General features: G+C 39.0%; 2 protein-coding genes across 2 annotated transcripts in view; one reads left to right on the top strand and one right to left on the bottom strand.

Moving 5' to 3' along the window:
* The window catches only part of LOC137005952 (gastrula zinc finger protein XlCGF57.1-like), a 779808-nt gene that overhangs the window by 255908 nt on the left and 504025 nt on the right, over nucleotides 1-19875 (top strand). The window lies entirely within an intron of this gene.
* On the bottom strand, nucleotides 1725-12536 carry LOC137014366 (gastrula zinc finger protein XlCGF49.1-like). The gene is made up of 3 exons (XM_067378649.1): nucleotides 12489-12536; nucleotides 11594-11835; nucleotides 1725-2209 (listed from the first exon to the last, which is right to left on the bottom strand). The coding sequence occupies exon 3, from the start codon at nucleotides 2202-2204 to the stop codon at nucleotides 1725-1727; it is 480 nt and encodes a 159-aa protein (XP_067234750.1). The 5' UTR covers nucleotides 2205-2209; nucleotides 11594-11835; nucleotides 12489-12536.

Below are 19875 nucleotides of genomic sequence, written 5' to 3'. Positions count from 1 at the left end.
GTTACATCAGAAGAAGAATGGCATCTACGCTAATATTAGTCTTTCTGTTTATCCCGAGGTTTACCGTAGTCAACCGGATTCGGGGCCGTTTCCAGATGAGACCGAGGACCGGTGCCTTGACATGACCACAACACAGCCCTGAAGTATCAGCAGAGATCGAGTCGACTAGATCATCCATTGTGAAGACATCATCAACACGACAGCCAGTGCCACAGTTTCCTCAAAATTATAATCACGATTATTAATCATGTTTATTCAAAAATAGTAATGTAACTATGGCTATTTTGCAAGTTCTTTACCAACCTACACTTCACCCAAAAGGCCTGTATGTGGCACAAAGACTTAAATTTAACCAACTACGATAACTTCGTTAGATGGTAAATCAATACAAAACATGGTTTTGGTGAGCGCTTTGTAATATGTATTCACATTAGATTTTAAAGCAACACAATTCGTTTGCAATAAGACAAACCAGATTCAAATTGCCCGGCAAATTCGTAAAGCAAAGAAAAATCATTTCTAGCTGATCAACATTATGAAAACTGGTAAAACCTTTAGGAACTTCAAAAGATAAAACAGCGAAATTCCTAATATTACTTCCAATATTTCCAAATTATGTTCATTTTCATAGAGCGGGCCAATATCGTGACGATTATTTAAAATCAATCGAGAGAAGCAGATATCGTTATCGTGATAAAATACGATTAATCGTGCAGCCCTAATTTAATTTGACTTGACATTTGATATTCAACAGTACCCTTGACATTTATTCAACAGTGCTTTTGATCTGCCTGCATTGACAATATTCTTTAAAAGGAAAAATTATATACCAATTATCAATTATAAAGCTGCTTTGACACAATCTGCATTGTAAAAAGCGCTATATAAATAGAGGTGACTTGACTTGACAGAGTGCAGGTGTCAAGGCAGGAACACACTAAGCCCACACCGATGAACTAGTGGCGCTGAAAGCAGACTGTGGTTTTGGCTCACGTCGGCAGCGTCTGTGTCCAAAGTTGCCCTGACACACCAAACCAACACTCGACAGCCGAAGGACAAGTAGCACATCCCTTCTGCGCCTGCGTGAGATGAAATGCCTTTCCGAACCAGCAGGTTGCAGTATCTGAACAGCCAATCAGAATGATCAGATGGACCGAGGAGCTCTGATGCCGATTCAACATGTCGAATCAGCCGAGAAAAAAAACAGCCAACGAGGACCAACTTCAGCCGACGGTGCGGAACACACTGAGAAAACTTAGGCCCCGTCCACATGGATACACATTTTTGTGAATACGCACAAATTTTGTATTGGATAGGCAATTTGTCCACCCGGATCCGGCGTTTTCGGAAGGTAAAACCGCCATTTTTTTAAACCAGCCCCCAAAGTGGATAAATCTGAAAACGCCATCTTTGCGTTTTTGTGTGTACAGCCTATCTGTGTATTTTGAGAAATGATGATGTCATCATGCTCCAAGTCTTATTCGCTGCTTTAAGTGTATCTCTGTGGCAGAATTACAGCGCCACATACTGGTCTGGCATGTATATACATAGTTTTGATTGGTTTCATAGGTTTTGTGTGGATGCAGGTATTTCTTGAGACAAGGAAAAAAAGATTGGATAGGGTAAGCTCCGGCTTCATGTGGACATAACCTTAGTCGGCCGACTAACAAAAACTACCCTAAAAAACTACTTAAGGCAGGAACAAACTAAGGTGTGTTCCTGCCTTAATGCTTTTCTCCAGTGTGAGTTCTCATGTGGTCTTTAAGGCTTTCTTCACGTGTGAAACTCTTTCCACATTGTTGGCAGGTGAATGGGCTCTCTCCAGTGTGAATTGTCATGTGGACTATAAGGCTTCTTTTATAACTGAAACTCTCTCCACATTGTCGGCAGATATATAGCTTTTCTCCAGTGTGAATTCTCGTGTGGACTTTAAGGCTTTCTTCATGTCTGAAACTCTGTCCACATTGTTGGCAGGTGAAAGGTTTCTCTCCAGTGTGAATTATCATGTGGACTTTAAGGCTTTCTTTACTTGTGAAACTCTTTTCACACTGTTGGCAGGTGAAAAAACTTTGTTCCATTTTTTGAGCTCTTTTTTGTGAGGAAACCTGTGTCGCTCTTTCCCCAGTCATGAAATGATGTTCATAATAATGTTCTTCCTCTTCTTCCCTTTCATTAAGTTCATGACTCATCTCTTTCAGTGCCATCAGGTCTAGGGCAAAAATAGACATAAAACAATTTAGACATTTAAAGCATCAAAACCAACAACATGTTTCTATTCTATGGATCAGGGATAGGCAGCTTTGGTACTGGAGGGCCACTCTTTTGCAGAGTTAAGTTTCATCCCTAATCAAATACACCTGCCTGTAATTTTCAAGCATTCCTGCAGACTTGAGGCTGATATATACTTCTGCCTCACATGTACCTCGTAGGTACGGTGTAGGCTGTGAGTACCACATGTGAGTACCACATCTATGACTTAGCCTGATGCGCACCTCTTAAAAAAAATGTAACAACACGTCAATTCTACCCAGACTGCATGCGCTTTATGTTTTCAGAGTGCAGAGAGCACAACTTTTATTTTTTTTTGTACCATATAAGAACTGAATAAACCACGAGTTCCAGTCACACTGACCCTGTCATCTTCCTTCCACACTTTTGAACCTTGTAACAGTGTTTTCAGTTTCCATAGGAATGAAAAAACATTGTTTCAGGGGATCACATGCAATTAACAAAAGTCGTTACCTATTTGCTTCTTCTCTGACAACGTACATGACAAGCTGCTTCTTATTTGGCTATTGCCTTGATACTCAAGACTTTGGAAATGATATTGGACTATTTGTGCACACCCCTAGCATAGACTACAGCGCAGAGTCTCGGGTGTAGGTGCGACACAGAAATAAAAATCAGCCTTTACCGTTACATTTTGGGGTTGGGTTCATTTTTTACAAGTTTGCTTGATCATTGATGGAGCTAAACTCTGCAGAATAGTGTCTCTCCAGGACCAGAGTTGCTCATCTTATACACCAGTGGTTTTCAAACCTGGTCCAGGGAGACCCACCACTGCACATTTTGTATCCTTTATTTTTCACGCCTTGAGAATACACAGAGGCGGGGCGAAAGAACGGGAGACAAGGACCAATAATAGATTACTCGTGCAATAGAGCTTGTGAAAGTATCCGCCACCACATTATCTACCCCTCTAATGTGACGAATGTCCAACCTATAGGACTGCAAAAATAAAGCCCAACTAATAAGTCGTTGATTTGGACTATGCAAAGACTGTAAGAAGGTAAGAGGATTGTAGTCTGTAAATACTACTACCGGTCCGGAACCTCCACCCACATACACGTCGAAATGTTGTAAGGCCCAAATTAATGCCAACAACTCCTTTTCTATGGTTGAATAATTCCTTTGACACAAATTAAACTTCTTAGAAAAGAAGCTAATGGGTCGATCAATACCGTTGTCATCCTTCTGGAATAACGCAGCTCCTGCACCCAACCCACTCGCATCAACCTTTAAATGAAAAGGGCGGTCCCACCGAGGTGCAGTTAAGACGGGAGCAGAACTCAGCACCAATTTGGCATTTTCAAAAGCACTTTGACAACGTAAGGACCAGTCATATTTCTGCTTGCCCTTCAACAAATCTGTTAAAGGAGCAACCACTGTTGAGAAATTTTCACAGAACTTACGATAATACCCTATCATTCCTAGAAACCTCATTAACTCTTTCTTGGTAGATGGAACTGGGAAATTATCGATAGCCTGGACTTTTGCCCGAACAGGACACACTTTACCCTGTCCTACCACATTTCCCAAGTATACCACAGTGGCACGTGCAAATTCACATTTGGCTAAATTTACCGTCAATTTGGCTGTTTCCAGACGAGTAAATAATGCACGTAACTGATGAAGATGTTCTTCCCATGTCTGACTATACACTACAACATCATCAAGATAAACAGCACATCCATCCAGCCCAGAGATTACCGAATTCATCAACCGCTGAAATGTAGCGGGAGCGTTTCGAAGGCCGAAACTCATGCATTTATAAGTATATAGTCCCGATGACGTAGTGAAAGCACATACTTCTTGAGCATGAGTAGTTAGGGGCACTTGATAATATCCCTTAAGTAGGTCAATCTTCGTAACGAACTTCGTTGACCCCACCGAATCAATGCAATCTTCAATTCGGGGAAGCGGGAAAGAATCGGATTTCGTCACCGCATTTAATCGTCTATAATCAGTGCAAAACCTAAATGTACCATCTGGTTTCGTAACTAAAAGACAAGGAGAAGCCCAACTGGAACTAGATCGTTCTGACAATCCATTTTCCAAGAGATACTTGACTTCTAATTCCAAAAGATGTTGTTTTTCGGGAGACACTCAATAAAATCGTTGTCGAATAGGTTTTGAATCACCAACATCAATATCATGTTGAATCATATCAGTGCAGGAAGGAATATCCGAAAAAAGCACTCGAAAACTTGCAATCAGCTGCCTTAATTCCTCACCCTTAACTCGAGATAAATGCCCAAACATACTCTCCAATTTGTTTAACTGCTCAGAATTTCCGAGTCTAGGTTGAATTAAATTCTCATCAAAAATATCCTTCTCAACCCCATCTACCAAAGAACCACTTTCACCCCCTACAGCAGTCGCAACGGATTTAATTTCAGCTCCTCCGTCAGCGACATTTGGTCCAGTTGCACGAACCAAATAAGGCTTCAACAGATTTACATGGCACAGCTGAGCCTTCTTCTTTCTATCAGGAGTGGAAATCATATAATTTTGCTCTGACAGTTTCTCTAGCACAGTATAAGGTCCTGAAAATCTCGCTGAAAAAAGAACCAGTCATTGGAAGTAACACCAAGACCTGATATCCCGAATGGAATTCCCTTCTTTCGGCCTTGTGATCGAACCAGGTTTTCATTTTCGATTTGGCCCTCCCTAGATTCTCACGAGCTAAAGCACCGGCACAATACACCCTATATCGGAACCCATTTACATAATCCAAAAGATTTACAGGTGGTTCAGCTTCTAACAAATCATCACGCAAAAGCGCAAGCGGTCCCCTGATCTTATGCCCAAAGACTAAGTCATTAGGACTGAACCCCAGACTTTCCTGAATTACCTCACGAGCAGCGAGCAGCAACCACGGAAGTCCCTCCTCCCAGTCTTTCATCAATTCAGTACAATATGTTCTCAGCAATTGCTTCAGCGTTTGATGAAAGCGCTCGAGGGCCCCCTGACTCTCCGGATGATGAGCACTACTTTTCTGATGATCTACACGCAACTGTTTCAGAATCTGTGCAAACATGCGAGACGTGAAATTTGTTCCCCTGTCAGACTGAATAACACGAGGAATTCCAAATATGGAAGTGAACTGTGTCAAAGCCTTCACAACAGACTTCGTAGTAATATTTCGCAATGGATACGCAGCAGGATATCGAGTAGTTTGGCACATCACAGTCAATATGTAGATTGAACCAGTCTTAGAAGGAGGTAATGGCCCCACACAATCAATCGTGAGATGCTCAAAAGGATTTTTCACCACCGGAATAGGATACAACAGAGCAGGAGCTATCACTTCGTTTGGCTTTCCCACCAATTGACATGGCAAGTTTTTATAAAAGCAGCCACATCTCGCTTTAATCAAGGCCAAAAGAAATAACGCATCACCCTGTGATAGGTTTTCTTCACTCCAAAGTGACCAGCTATGTCACCGTGTGCAGCTTTCAAAACTACCTCCCGCAATCCCTCCGGTATCACTATTTGGAACAGTGGATCGATTTTGAAGAAAACGGCAGTTTCAAATCCAATAAGAGCAATTCCGATGACCCCGTGTCCCTCAATATCTTAACAGGTACTTTCGTCAACTCGCCCAAAGACACAGTCCCTAGAGTTATGAACGCTTTGTAACCGGCTTGCAAAGAATCACGATTATCACTTCCATATGCAATTCCTTCTCCTACATCTGATTTGAAACTCAATGCAGTAGTCGACACTAGACCAACAGCTTTTTGACCCCCGGCTTTGGACTTATTTCGTAATACAAGGCATTCCTTTTTCCAATGACCTTTTCCCAAACAATACCTACAGGTCGTATCTAGATCGACTTTTCTAACATAGTACTCTGCTTTGTTCGAATTTTTCACTACATTTCCGCTACCATTTTGCTTTTTATAGAACGAATCACCAGCGGTTTTATGAATTAAAACATATTCGTCCGCAAGAACAGCAGCCTCCGCAGCGGTCATCACTTTATGTTCATTTACAAACATTGTGACATGCTCAGGGATAATGTTTTTAAACTGTTCTAGTACTGTATCAGATTCGAAAGACCTTCAAAGGTACTAACGCACAGTGATGTACACCACCTGTTAAAATGACTTGTTAATTCCCTAGCCACTTCAACGTGCGTTTTACGATCATGTTTCCTCCATCCCCTAAATCGTTGTCGATACGCTTCAGGGACAAGCTCGTATGCCTTTAACACGGCCTCTTTTACTATCTTATAGTTCTTTCGATTTTCTGAAGAAAGTGAGATGAAGGCTTCCTGAGCTTTACCTTCTAAAACGCTTTGTAGTAGGAGGGCTCTCTGCATCGTTCTAACCTCTATCCTCAGCCAAGCTTTCGAACAGAGAATAGAACACATCTGGATCTCGATCACTGAATCTTGGTAATAATCATCTGTAGTAAACCTGACATTCGATTTCCACTCGCCCCCGAAATTTCCTGATCGTCTAAAGGTTCAGCATTATCACTACTCAACTTTCCTTGTCCGATTAATTTTAAACGTTCCGCATGCTGTGCCAATTTCGCTTCTTCCATTTTAGTTTGCATTCGAAGCATTTCAAATTGTCGTTCTTATTCTCGCTCTTGGATTTTTAATTTATGTAATTCGAGTTGTCTATCTAATTCACGTTCTTTGTTTTGTATACTAAGGAGTTCTAACTGTTGCTCGAATGTTAATCCAACAGGTGCTAAGAACGCATGAGGTGTCGAAGTACCTTCAGGTATCACCTCTTCAGACTGGGTCTCTGCCGTTAAAATCAATCTCTCTTTTAATTTTTCCTCTACCGCGTCCCGAATAAGTTCTTACAACTCTTTGTTACAGCCAATTCAAAATCGAAATGTTCAGCTACTTTAAATAATTGTTCCTTTGACAGACCTCCTAATTTCTCATTCGTAGGAGCTGTCAAAAAAATTCTGTAACAAATCCATTTCGGTCTGTTTCGCTATAACCCACAGAACATTTAAACAAATAAAGTTATACTCACCAGATCCAACTGGTCACACTTTCACTGCAAGAACTCTTGTAAAGCCACCCCACACCTAACTAATAATTAAACAACTAATTATTCTCAACCCTAGTCTTCAGTACGCCCACATGCAGCTCAACTGCTAACCAGTCTACCCACGTACGACGCACCAAAAACAATAAACTAACATAACAAACAAAAATAACAAAAAAGCGTTAAGCGCTTCTTCAGCCTAACACGGGGTTTCGCATGGCTTATGCAGTCTAAACCACAACATCTGCACAATTTCAGTGCAACTGTCGGCCGGGTTTCTCTCGCTCTCCAGTCCAAGACCACTAATCCAAATTTTAAAAAATCCTTTTTTTTTTTTGTATGACACTCCCCAAACTTAGTTTCCTAATAATAATCCAATTTTGAAACCAATACCCGAATTTTCCAAATGTAGAATTATAATTAAATAATTATCCAAATAATAATTCTAATTAAAGAATTATCCAAATATCTACAAACTCCTGATTCAATCTCAGGTCAATCCCAGATGAGCCCCCATATGTTACAACCCCTTGACTCGAGGAGAAGCAACATGAATGGAGAGGCCATACAAGTAATCAAATTTGCAAAATAATGTTTAATCACAAAGACAGACATAACTACATTTAAGGATTAAAATAACAAGGTTTACAAAACATCAAGCCTTGGACTGGAGAGGACGAGAGCCAACGGGATCACCAACTTCCAGGAGCAACAATCATGCTCCCAGCCTTTTGTTCCAACACAGCATATCCCAACCCTTGTCAACTCTCAGACTTCCTATAAGCAGCATGGTCAATCACCGTCAGTTCTCCACACCTGTGTCACAGCGCTCAACCTGAAAACACACACAACATTTACCGGACAAATTAACGTACTACACCCTGTGCGTCATCACAGTAAGTAAAAGAAGATATTTGTTGTTGTAATGTCAGACATAGCACACGCATTAGACTGAAAGATTGAGAGCTTATGAGATGTGTTTTCCTCAGCACAAAACTGGTTATACTGTAACTATGGTTATACTCTTACCTGTAAATGGTACAAATTCATGCAAGTGTGCATTTTCTGACAACAGGCTCCATTAAACTTCAGTGAACGAATACCAGTATGAACATGTTCATCAAACAGACAGAGTGCAATTGAATGGGAATGACATTTACATTACATTTACATTTATTCATTTAGCAGGCGCTTTTATCCAAAGCGACTTACAAGTGAGGAATACAACAAGCGAGTCGTCATGACAAGGCAAATAGACAAGAAGTGCTCACAATACAAGTTTTAGGCAGTGCTCAGAGTATCATAAGCTACAATAGAGAGGGATTAGAGGAAGCGAAAGGATAGGTATAAGATTTTTTTTTTTTAAGATGAGGTTAAGTGCTCACGAAAGAGATGGTGAAACGCCAACTGAAACAAGATGTCCTGTTCCTGGAGATCTACATTTGCTGCAGAGTTCAGATCCAACCCTGAAATAAGATCTTCAGGGGCACTTGATAATTACAGGCAGGTGTGTTCGATCAGGGTGTGTTCGACTCTGCACGTATGTAGATCTCCAGGAACAGGATTGGGCATTCTTGCTCTAGGTTCATCAGCGCATTATTAGAGACTCATGATTGGAAATTAATATTTCAAATAAATCTACAAGTGTCCTATTGAGGTACTCCAGGGCTGCGCTCAAGTTCAGGGGCCGTATTCACAAAACATCTTAAGGCTAAAAGTAGCTCCTAACTTACAGATTTAGGAGAAACTCTTAAAAATAATGGGCATGTCAGTCCTAATTTTAGGAGTCCTAAATTTTTGCTCTAAGAGTATTTCACAAAGCATTTTAGCGCTAAAACTAGCTCCTAAGTCTGTGAAACGTTAGTAGTCAAGAGGACTTCTAAAGGCCAGAACACACCAAGCCGACGCCGACGAACTAGTGGAGACGAAAGCAGACTGCGGGGTTGGCTCACGTCGGCAGCGTCTGTGTCCAAAGTTGCCCTGACACACCAAACCGACGCTAAACAGCCGACGGCCAAGCAGCACATCAGTTCTGCGCCTGCGTGAGATGAAATGCCTTTCAGAAACAGCAGGCGGCAGTAGCTGAGCAGCCAATCAGAATGATCAGATGGCCCGACGGACCGACGAGCTCCAACGCCAATTCAACATTTCGAATCGGCCGAAAAAGGCCGACGAGGACCAACTTCATCCGACGGTGCGGAACACACTGAGAAAACTTAGTCGGCCGACGAAGAAAAACTGCCCGACGGCCGACCGTCGGCTTGGTGTGTTCCGGCCTTAAGTCACTAAGATCAAATCACAGACAGTCCTAATCCACCTAAAGACACTGTACACCATTGAGGCAATAGTGACAGAGCCTTGGGTGCTGAACTTTTTCTTCATAAATGCAATACATTTAGATTTATATATTTGAATCTACGATGAGACGGCAAAAAAAAAATCTTTAACAAATAAATAAATATTGTCTGGTAATCTGTGGCAGTGGTTTTCATGAGTTCACACACATTATATAAGTTTGTCGCTTGAATTCTGCATTCTCTTGAGATGCAGACACCCAAGAGGCGGTCCACAATTAACTGTATATACTAGTTTAATTAGTGACACTTAGCCTACATTTTAAAACACTTAGCCTACATTTAAACCTTAGTGATTTAGGAGTCCTCTTGACTACTCCTAACATTTCACAGATTTAGGAGCTAGTTTTAGTGCTAAAATGCTTTGTGAAATACTCTTAGAGCAAATATTTAAGACTCCTACAATTAGGACTGACACGCCCATTATTTTTAAGAGTTTCTCCTAAATCAGCAAGTTAGGAGCTACTTTTAGCCTTAAGATGTTTTGTGAATACGGCCCCTGATGTACATCATTGTTTACACTGAACCAATACTGGCAGAATCTGGCAGCTACTTTAAATGTACGTCTCTAAGCTCTTGATTGCTTGGAATATGCAATGGAGCTGATTTGTAGATGCACTTATAATAAGTAAATTGTATTTATAGAGCACATTTAAATTCAGCTTACACTGACCAAAGTGCTGTACATAAAATACAATCTTAATACAATAAAATCTAAATAAAATAAAATACAATTTACAAAGAAAACAATTACTAATCCATAATTTAATAATCGGGATAGGTCTTAAGTCTAGATTTAAAAACAAAGATGGAGGAAGCACTCTTAATGTCAGGTGGCAGCTCATTCCATAACTGTGGAGCAGCGACTGCAAAGGCTCTGTCACCTTTTGATTTTAGACGTGACCGTGGGACATGCAAGAGAGCTTTATTGGCAGATCTGAGGGAACTGAGCTGAATTCAAATACATAAGATCAGAGATATAGGATGGTGCTTGTCCATTAAGAGCTTTAAAAACAATCAGCAACATTTTAAATTGAATTCTGAAAAAGACAGGAAGCCAGTGAAGAGAAGCTAAAATTGGAGTGATATGATCATGTTTTTTTGAATTAGTTAACAGTCTAGATGCTGCATTCTGGACCATCTGCAAACATGCCAATGAAGATTGAGGAAGGCCAAGGTACAGCGAATTACAACAGTCCAGCCGTGATGTGATAAATGCATGAATAACTTTCTCCAAATCTTGAAAGAAAAAGTGTTGATTTAAGTCTGGAAATGATTTTCAGTTGATATAAGCTGTTTTTAACAACTGAGCTAATTTGTTTTTCAAGACAAAGCTCAGAGTCAAAGATAACACCTACATTTTTTGCATGTGACTTAATATATGGAGTAAGATTGTCTAAGTAATTGGCTTTAGAATTTCTGTTTTTGGATGGTCCAAAAATAATCGCCTCAGTTTTTTCATTGATAAGCTGGAGGAAATTATTTGCCATCCAGCATTTAATATCCTCAAGACAGTCCATGAGAGGCTGCAGAGAATCTCTAGTTTTCAATGGAAGGTACAACTGAGAATCATCAGCATAGAAATGAAAAGAAATGTTGTATTTTCTAATTATGTTGCCAAGCGAAAGCATGTACAAATTAAAGAGTAATGGCCCCAATGTTCCAATGTTTTCTTATGTTCCAGAAAATACTGCATCTATAAAAGGATTATTTTAAAGGCTTGAATATGTGCCACACTTACTGCTGCCAGCTGGTGTAATGATAACTATGAACAACAATTGATCAGCTCCCATGACCAAACAAACAACCCCAACATGAAGTGTGATGTATACAAATCCACTTCCAAAGGGGAAATTTGAACTGCGTTGCATGGTGAAATTCATTCAGCATGTGCAAACCTTAATTAAACGATTTCATAATCAATTAAAAAGTAATTTATACCTGAATGATATTATGCTGTAATGAATGGATTCTGTAATATTATCTGTAAGATTATACTTCTGTATATTCTCTATTTCTGTAGAGCTGGACATTTTAATAATGTCTTTATGTTTCACACTGAATGTTTCTTCAATCTTCATGTCTTCACTCTCCTCTTTATTAAACTCAATCTTCATGTCTTCCATCTCTTCTTTAATAAACTCAATCTTCATGTCTTCAGGCTCCTCTTTAATAAATGCCATCTTCAAGAAGAGAATAATTAACAGAGTTAAAAATCTTCAATGACCTGTTGGACAAAAAAACACTCAAAACTAACACTCAAAACTTCATATTTAGATATTTATGATCTACATTTAGTATTTAATGAATTATAGATTATATTTAAATGATTACACTGATGAAAACATGATTAGTTAGTTTGTTAGCGTTTGTTGTTCTCGTTCATGTTCACTGTTTAAGCAGCACGTGTCGTGATTCACTGAATCATTTCTCAAAGTGTTTGATTCAATTGACTCGGAGCTGAAAAGTTCAGTTTCTCCATCATGACTCGCCACAGACTGAACTCGTGTTCATGAAAAACTGATTTATTTAATATATATATATATATATATATATATATATATATATATATATATATATATATATATATATATTTTATATATATATATATATTATATATATATAGAGAGAGAGAGAGAGAGAAATGAGACGCAGGTTTACTGTTTCTCATCAGTGGATATGAGTTTTACTCACACAAATATCCTTCATTACAGTTAGATAAAGAATCACAATGTTACATTAGATAGTAAATAAACTATTTTAACATCGCTGGTAAAACTATTAAAACTACAAAATGTTTCTATCGATTGAAACAGCATAAATTCTTAAAACAAACCTTTATTCAGCAGAATCACAACAGATGCAGGAGCGCGGCGCATTGTTATGACGTCATGTCATCACTCCAAAATAAAAGTCATGCATTGTCTACAATCACAGAAGTGCATTGAAATCCAAGTATTTTAGGAGATATTTTTTGTATAATAAAATTAAACAGTGACAAATATGGTACAAACTATGTTTGATAATAATAATAATTATATATAATTAATTATTACCACTATTTACACTGACACTAATAATTCTTAATTTCTGATAGAAATGCAAAATCAATCTGTAGTTATTAATAGAACAACGAGACACAAACCTTTACACTCAGTCGTGTTTGGCCCCATTTATTTTTGATCACAGTGCATACACATACAAACTTTTAGTCCAAAAGTGCGCACATTTGTAGAAATACACGTTTACCTCAGATTTCATTAGATAGAATATAAGCCGGGCATACACAGGGTTTCATAATTACCCTGGTCAGAAAATGTTGTTTGTTTGGGGGGTACGGAGGCATGCTTCCCTAGAAAATTCAGATTTCCCTGGTGTACATATGTGCATTTTTAATTTTAAAGGGGTGGTTCAGTGGGTTTTTTTCTAGCTTGATTGTGTTTTGGGGCACAGTTTAACATGTCTTAATGCTTTGGGTTTTTTTTTTTTTTAAAAAAGCAGTTTTTCCATATATTTTACCTTTATTCTTCACCTCTGTTTCCAATGTCATATGAACGGCTCGATTGACTTCCTGCTTCTATGAAACCACTCCCTCCGAAATATGCAAATGTGCTCAGATTGGGTAGCTGGACCAGTGTATCGTGATTCGCTGAAGCGTCCGGAAACACCACACCCCTAACCATTAGTTTTTACGTGCTTCAGAGGAAATGTAAATAATGGCGTCTATATTGCTGTATCAAATTCAGCCCGAATCAGATCCAGATGAAGAGGGTCAAGCAGAACCCCTGAAATTGCGGCTTTTAAAGGATGTTTATGAATGGTATTTCATTTTGTATTTGTATCAAAGTGTTTAGATATGCTGTCACTGCTGTTTGTTAGCTTTCAATATACAGTTTTATCCTGATTAAAGCTTTACTGTAGCCAAATACATGACTGAGTAGTAGCATTTTTGTAAAGGCAGCGTTTAATTTATAGCATGAACAACTGTTTGTCTATGAACATAGAAGTTTGTTGGTGTTTGTAGAATTTAGCTAACTGGCTAGCTAAGCAAAAACATGTTGGTCTTTGTTTACGTCCTTGATGCAACCAAACATAGCAACAGAACTATACGTTTAAAAGACATGTGCAAACAATAAAATGTACTTACAGTTTGGGCCAATAAACAGCAGCTTCTGCTTTTAAAGTGGGAACTGCTCCATCTTTCAGTAAAAGCTTTTGTGCAAATCCAGCATTGAACTGGTGTAGATTCTGGAAGCTTCTTCAGCGCCGCATCCAGTGTAGAAAATATCACAGATTGTAATAGATTCTATATCTTTTGTCGCGCTGCTCGCGTCTGGTGTGCACAACTCTTCTGCTTCCATATGCTGCACCACATGGCTTCGCCCACTTTGTTGCATGTTCGCAGGGGCGTGTTTTGAAGGATTTATGATGTCACCAACCCAGGAAGAAGCTTGTTGTAGTCCAAACCAGTCATTTTTGTAGGCATTAAACTAACTTTGAATCACTAGGCCATAATTGGAGTATAAATGAATTGGAGTATAAATGAACACAATCCCAGGCCCAGTTTAATCATGCTTAAAAACAAGAGCCATAAACTCCCCCACAGAGGAATTTACTTGTTGATCAGGTTGACCCTAAGAGGTGTAACTTCTCCCAGACTTTAAATAGTAACACACAGCTCCCCCCTTCCTCTCTCTTGCCTCCTCCGGCCAACACTCCACATCTGCTGGGTGCTTCCCGGCCAAGCCTCAACCTGCACCCCATGTGCTTACCTAGAAGAGAGAAAGAACTCTTCCCTACTACAAGAGTCACACTAACCATGTAAGTTTGTCATAGTTTCTTCATTCAACACAAGAGAAATCCATGACTTACAAGTGAACGCTGACACTATCAGCTGCCACTGCTCAGAGAGGGCATTTTAAAACTTTCCAGTAAATCTTCCTACACTTGAATGAATGAATGCATTTATGAACTGTTTTAAACTATTTTAAGGAGTTACTATGACTTGTGTGTCCAAGCTCTTTCCAGGTCCTCTAATAAATTTTCTGCCAAGCTAATGCCCAAGTGAGAGTACCAGCTGAAGTAAAAAACAAAACAGGGCCAATAAATTTCATTGTGTATATTTAAAAGTGTACATTTTAAGGTTGAAATCGGCTTGTTTTTCAGAGATTCTAGCACGCAGTAGGGGCGTGTCATTGTCTGTGTGTATTTCCATACTGGATAAGCCGGCTTTTGTTTCTTTTGTTATTGCCCCCGCCCTCCAAGAGAAGCGTATGCAGCTTATTATGCAGCGCTCTGGCCGGCTCTAGCTGATATCAAAATTCAATGAAGAACCGTGGCGGTTACACCGAAAATGTTTTGAAGTACTTCTTTGTCAAGCCGGATGCTTATGAACAAGCGCTCACTGATTCTGAAGACGATCTGAGCGACGATGAAAGCGGCATAATAAGACATTATCTCTCTGGAGTCGGGTAACGTGCGTTTTGCAGGATTTTTTTCACATTGCAACAAAACAGACTTAAAATACTCAATTTTTTGTCATAGAGACAAGTAATATCAATAGAATGTCTTCTTTTATTTGTGTACACTCAGAGTAAAAACAAAATGTTGTGCTTTTTGCAAAATAAAGAAAACTAACATGATGCGTGATCTCTCGTCTCCCTCTGAAAAAAAGAGGGAAAATTAGACTTATGTGTAAAGAAACGTTGAAATGTCAGGTTTTAAATCGTGTAAGTCAAATCGAAAACAAACATTCTGTGTTTATATCATCTGTATGAAAAGAGACGCATGTCAGATGTCCGTGATTCAGCTCATTATCCGCTAATGCGGCCACGCCCATGGAGCCAGCGCTATTCAGAGGCAAATTCAGAGGCAATACATGCATACATCGTCTCATTTGTGTATTTATTGTCTTTAAAAGTGTTTATCTGGATGTTAAAGCCATGGTTAGTGACCTCTGGAAGACATGCCGTTAGTTCCTGGTTCCTATTCTTCTTTAGATGAATTTGTGGACTAAATGTGCACAAAGCGCCCTCCGGCTGCAAGTATGAATTGAAAACACAGTATCCAGCGGTCACAGTGATGACAATAAATACTGAATAAACACCAAATATGCATGCTTTTAAGCTAAAAGCCTATATGAAATGCCACAGAGGTAACATAATTGTTCAGATACTTTGCATCACAGAAATACATTAGGCTATATTTTAAAGTATATAATACCATTATTTTAAATTGTAATAATATTTCACAGTATTGCTGTTTTTTCTGTATGTTTGATATACATCATGATGCGCTTGAGACATGATCATAGAGGGGTTTTTCACAGCCTACCTACCAAGTCATTTCAGGTCATTATTATGCGATTCTTTTGTCTTCTCAGGTGAGAATGACCCATTATTCATGATGATTCATGCCTCCACGCATACTGTGTTTCTTGACAAAAAGTGTCTTACAAAAACTAAATCAATATATTGCTTTATATGAAAGAGTAGGCAGCATAATTTATTAACATTAAAAATGATGGCCAGATTTTAAAGGAGTGTCTTGCAACATGTCATCTCTAAATCATTTTCAGCCTCTAAATCATTTTTATAAGTCAAAAAAGATAAATTACTGACATTTACAATGCACATTATCCTTTATTATTAATAGTATGCAGTCCATGCAGCTTTACAGGGGGTATGGCTTATCTAAATGAGATGTAAATGAGCCCTATTGTCACTCCCAGCAGGTGAGAACAGGCAAGAACTACACAAACTTTAGAGGCCATTTTCTCCCTTTTGAGCTTTTTTGAGTGCCTACCTTCAAATGGCCACATCTTCTCCAAATATTATCAGATTTCCATGTGTTACACATCGTTGGAAAGCTTGGAGACTACACTTTCAGAATCTGTGAATAACTCAAAATGCCCCAGAACCGACTTGTGTCCCTACTTTCCGTGACTGGTCACATATCTCCTTTTCTCTATCTTGTGTGTGTGATATTACGTGCATGCTGGTATACGTGTGCTCCTAGTTCGTTCTTTGTCCAACGTATTGCTTGTGGCATTTGGTGCAGTACAACAGGTAAACACAGTAACAGGTTTCATGTGACAGGGACCTAGGTAGTTGGAACACTTTTCTGGAAAACCTACTGACGACTAACTGAGCAGGAGTGTAGTATTTATATTGACCACTTCGACCTTTAGGAGGTGATTTATAATTTTTACTTTGTGCTAATTTATCCAGTAAATTAGTGTTCATCCTGTAGGCTGCTATTTGTTTGTGTTCTGTCAGATAATTGGTGGGCTCAATGAATATTTGTAAATTGGTTTAAAGTTTGCTCTGGAGCGAAAAGTGTGCCTACCAGAGGTATGATCTTCTGAGCCACATTTGCTTCTGGAATGACCCATGGTTTGTCAAATGTTTTGAGTATCCTCCCTTTGTTTTAGGGCTGTAAAGAGAATTTTAACAGCTGAATAAAAAGAGAATTGTTGTGTGCAAATTCTCTGAAATCTGAGTAATTTTGATTTTATGATCCCCTTAAATGTGTGTTTGGGGTGTAAGCTCTCTTTGTGTAGTAATGAATGTGTCTGTTTCCTTGAAATACACTTTAAAATCAAGGAAGCCAGTTTTCAAAAATTCAGGGCCCTTTTATGAAACCACATCCAAAAAATGGACCTCTGGGGTCAAATGTTTATTTAATTTTGATGGACTTCTGATGATTGTTCAAATGGTCGGTTAATGTGACAAAATCTTCCCTGGAGTGCGTTCAGACGCTCCAAATATTTTCGAGGAACCTGTAGAATGCATATGGTTTTTAGGAGCTGAGGTCAAAGCTGTTTCTTCTCAGTCTGACATAAATATATTTGCATAAGAGGGGGCGAATATTTTTTTATTTGTAAATAAAATTAAGAGTCAAATTCAAAGTCATTCCTCGTTACATTTAATCTCCAATAATTTAAGTAAATATGTATCTGGGGTCTGGGTATTTTTTCATAAGCTTATCAACAGCTTTAGGCCCACCTCAGTCTCTATAATTGTGTATAAACTATCTATATCTATGGTGAAGAGGTATGAATTATTGTGTATTTTTATTTTGATATAAAATCATATGTATCTTTTAAATAGCTAGGGTGGCGTATGGGGTTCAGGAAATATTATATATATATCCGGCCATGTGATATGTTTCACTGTTAAAATCTGAGATTATGGTTCTTCCTGAGGGAATTTCTAAAGGAAGGCTCTACTTTTCTGGTTCTTGATGATTTTATTTACTACCTAAAATTCATATAGGCCTAGGGAGGCTATCTCCTAATAAATATTATTTTTATTATTAATTATAGTTAGTGGGTATATAGGTTCCTCTAGAGCGCAGTAGTGTTCTTCTACCGCCAGCTTTCTATTTCCTTCCCAAATATATTGTTCTTTATCCATAATGACAGTGGCGTTCCCTTTGTCAGCAGGCTTTATAATGATGTCCTTGTTTCTCTCATCTCTCGTGAGGTTGTCTGTTTTTCTGAGGCCCCAATGTGAGTGTGCATAATTATCTGCCCTTACTAATTGTGTGATTTGTCAGATAAATTTGTGAAAGGGACTTTTGTTTTTTGATCTATTTCCCCTCAAAATAAGTTCCCAGCTTGATGCAACAGTGATAGTCCCATAAATCTTTGAGCAACTGAATTTTCTGAGTTTTGATCCTTTTTGGAGTCGATTGGCCCCAGAGTAGCACCGTACACTGTTTGTGTGATAGCTGGATAAATTTGTTGAGATTTACAATAAGTTTGCTCTGCTCTTTAACAGAAGTTAGTAGTATAAATGCAATCTTCAGTGGTGAAGAATTGCTTTACTGTGGGTGGTTTCCATTGCACTCCATCACTCTCGACCAGGAAATGTTCTGCTGGGAGTGGAGGAATATGACTTGTGTTTTTCATGATGAGACTGTTCAAATGGTCGATCATCACTTGCTCATATAGTGGGATTGTTTGAGCAAAGTTTATTAAATGGAAGAACACCTCCATATTGGGCAGTCTCCAATCAGCAACATTGCAAACCCTTTGTAGCTTGGTTATGGCCGCTATTCTGAATCTCTGTTGGCGGTTGTTAGAGCCAGAAAAAATCGTCTTATCCTTTGGCTTTAACATAATTGTTGCCTTTTCGATCAGTTTAGCTGCATGTTGTAGTTTAGCTCCTGGAAAACTATCAATTTGTAGCTTTGGACAATTGTCCACTGGCAACCTGGCCATGTTGGAGTTCCCAATTACGATGAATTTCTTTTTCAGGGTCAGGTTCCAGTCTGCTAATTTGTTACCAGTGTTTTCATGTCTGGTCGGGTCTGCCACTGTGTCATTTTGTGCTGTATGCTGCTCATTATGGCGTTGTTTTTCCCCGATGTTCGTTTGGTCAGGCGATGCTATCACTGGAGAGCTTTCTAAGATTTCTAAATGTTTCATTTTTCTGGCATGCTTTATATGCTGAATTGCTCAAACTGTTGTCCCTGTGTTTGTGGAGAGTGGGCCTCCTCCTCACAATTGAGGTCGTGGTGCTTGACCTGCTGAGGTTTCTTCAGGGAGAGCAATTTGCACCCTACAAAGTCGAGTTGTTGTTTGTATTTTTGGGGAGGGAGATGTATGGGTCGAAGTATCTCTTTTGGGATTATCTTGTTCCTCGTCATCAAAAGACCAATCTCCTCGGTGCTGTGGCTGATTAACCGTGTCACCCAGTGTTAAGTGCTTCGATGTGCTGTATGTTCTTTTTGGTACGTACAGAAATTTGAGGAGGAATGAGTGAGGTAGGACCCCGGTATCATGTTGGGGAAGAGGCTGCGACTTGTGCGTATGTTTGACGGTGAATAAAAAATTAACATAAAACAAGCTTACATACCTGAAGTCTTGTGCAGTAACCACCCACTGCAGATATTGGCCAGTTTTGGGAATGAATCAATAAGCATCTCTATTAGCTTGGAGAAAGTTTTTTATAAACTAATATACAATAAAACAAAAACAGGGGGTGGATATTTTAATCATACCTGTGAATGGGTGACATTTTCAGGTATGCTTAAAGAACGTCTTCCAAGTCCAGTCATTGTTAGACAGAGTTCTGCCTCTCCTTTTTGTGTTACATCAAAGTTTGTCGAGCAAGTAAAATGCATCAAAACATTTTTTTCACAACGCTTGTATGGAGCAAAGCGCACTTCCCCCCTAAGCTCCTTTCTAAAAAAATCCAGGAAGTTACCTAAAACAT

This window comes from Chanodichthys erythropterus, chromosome 3, assembly GCF_024489055.1.
Source record: "Chanodichthys erythropterus isolate Z2021 chromosome 3, ASM2448905v1, whole genome shotgun sequence".
Taxonomy (NCBI): Eukaryota; Metazoa; Chordata; class Actinopteri; order Cypriniformes; family Xenocyprididae; genus Chanodichthys; species Chanodichthys erythropterus.
This window is presented reverse-complemented; position numbering and strand designations above follow the sequence as displayed.

Bases quoted from the DNA above. Each gene is read 5' to 3' on its own strand.
- LOC137014366 (XM_067378649.1), bottom strand. From the start codon at position 2,204: ATGGCACTGAAAGAGATGAGTCATGAACTTAATGAAAGGGAAGAAGAG.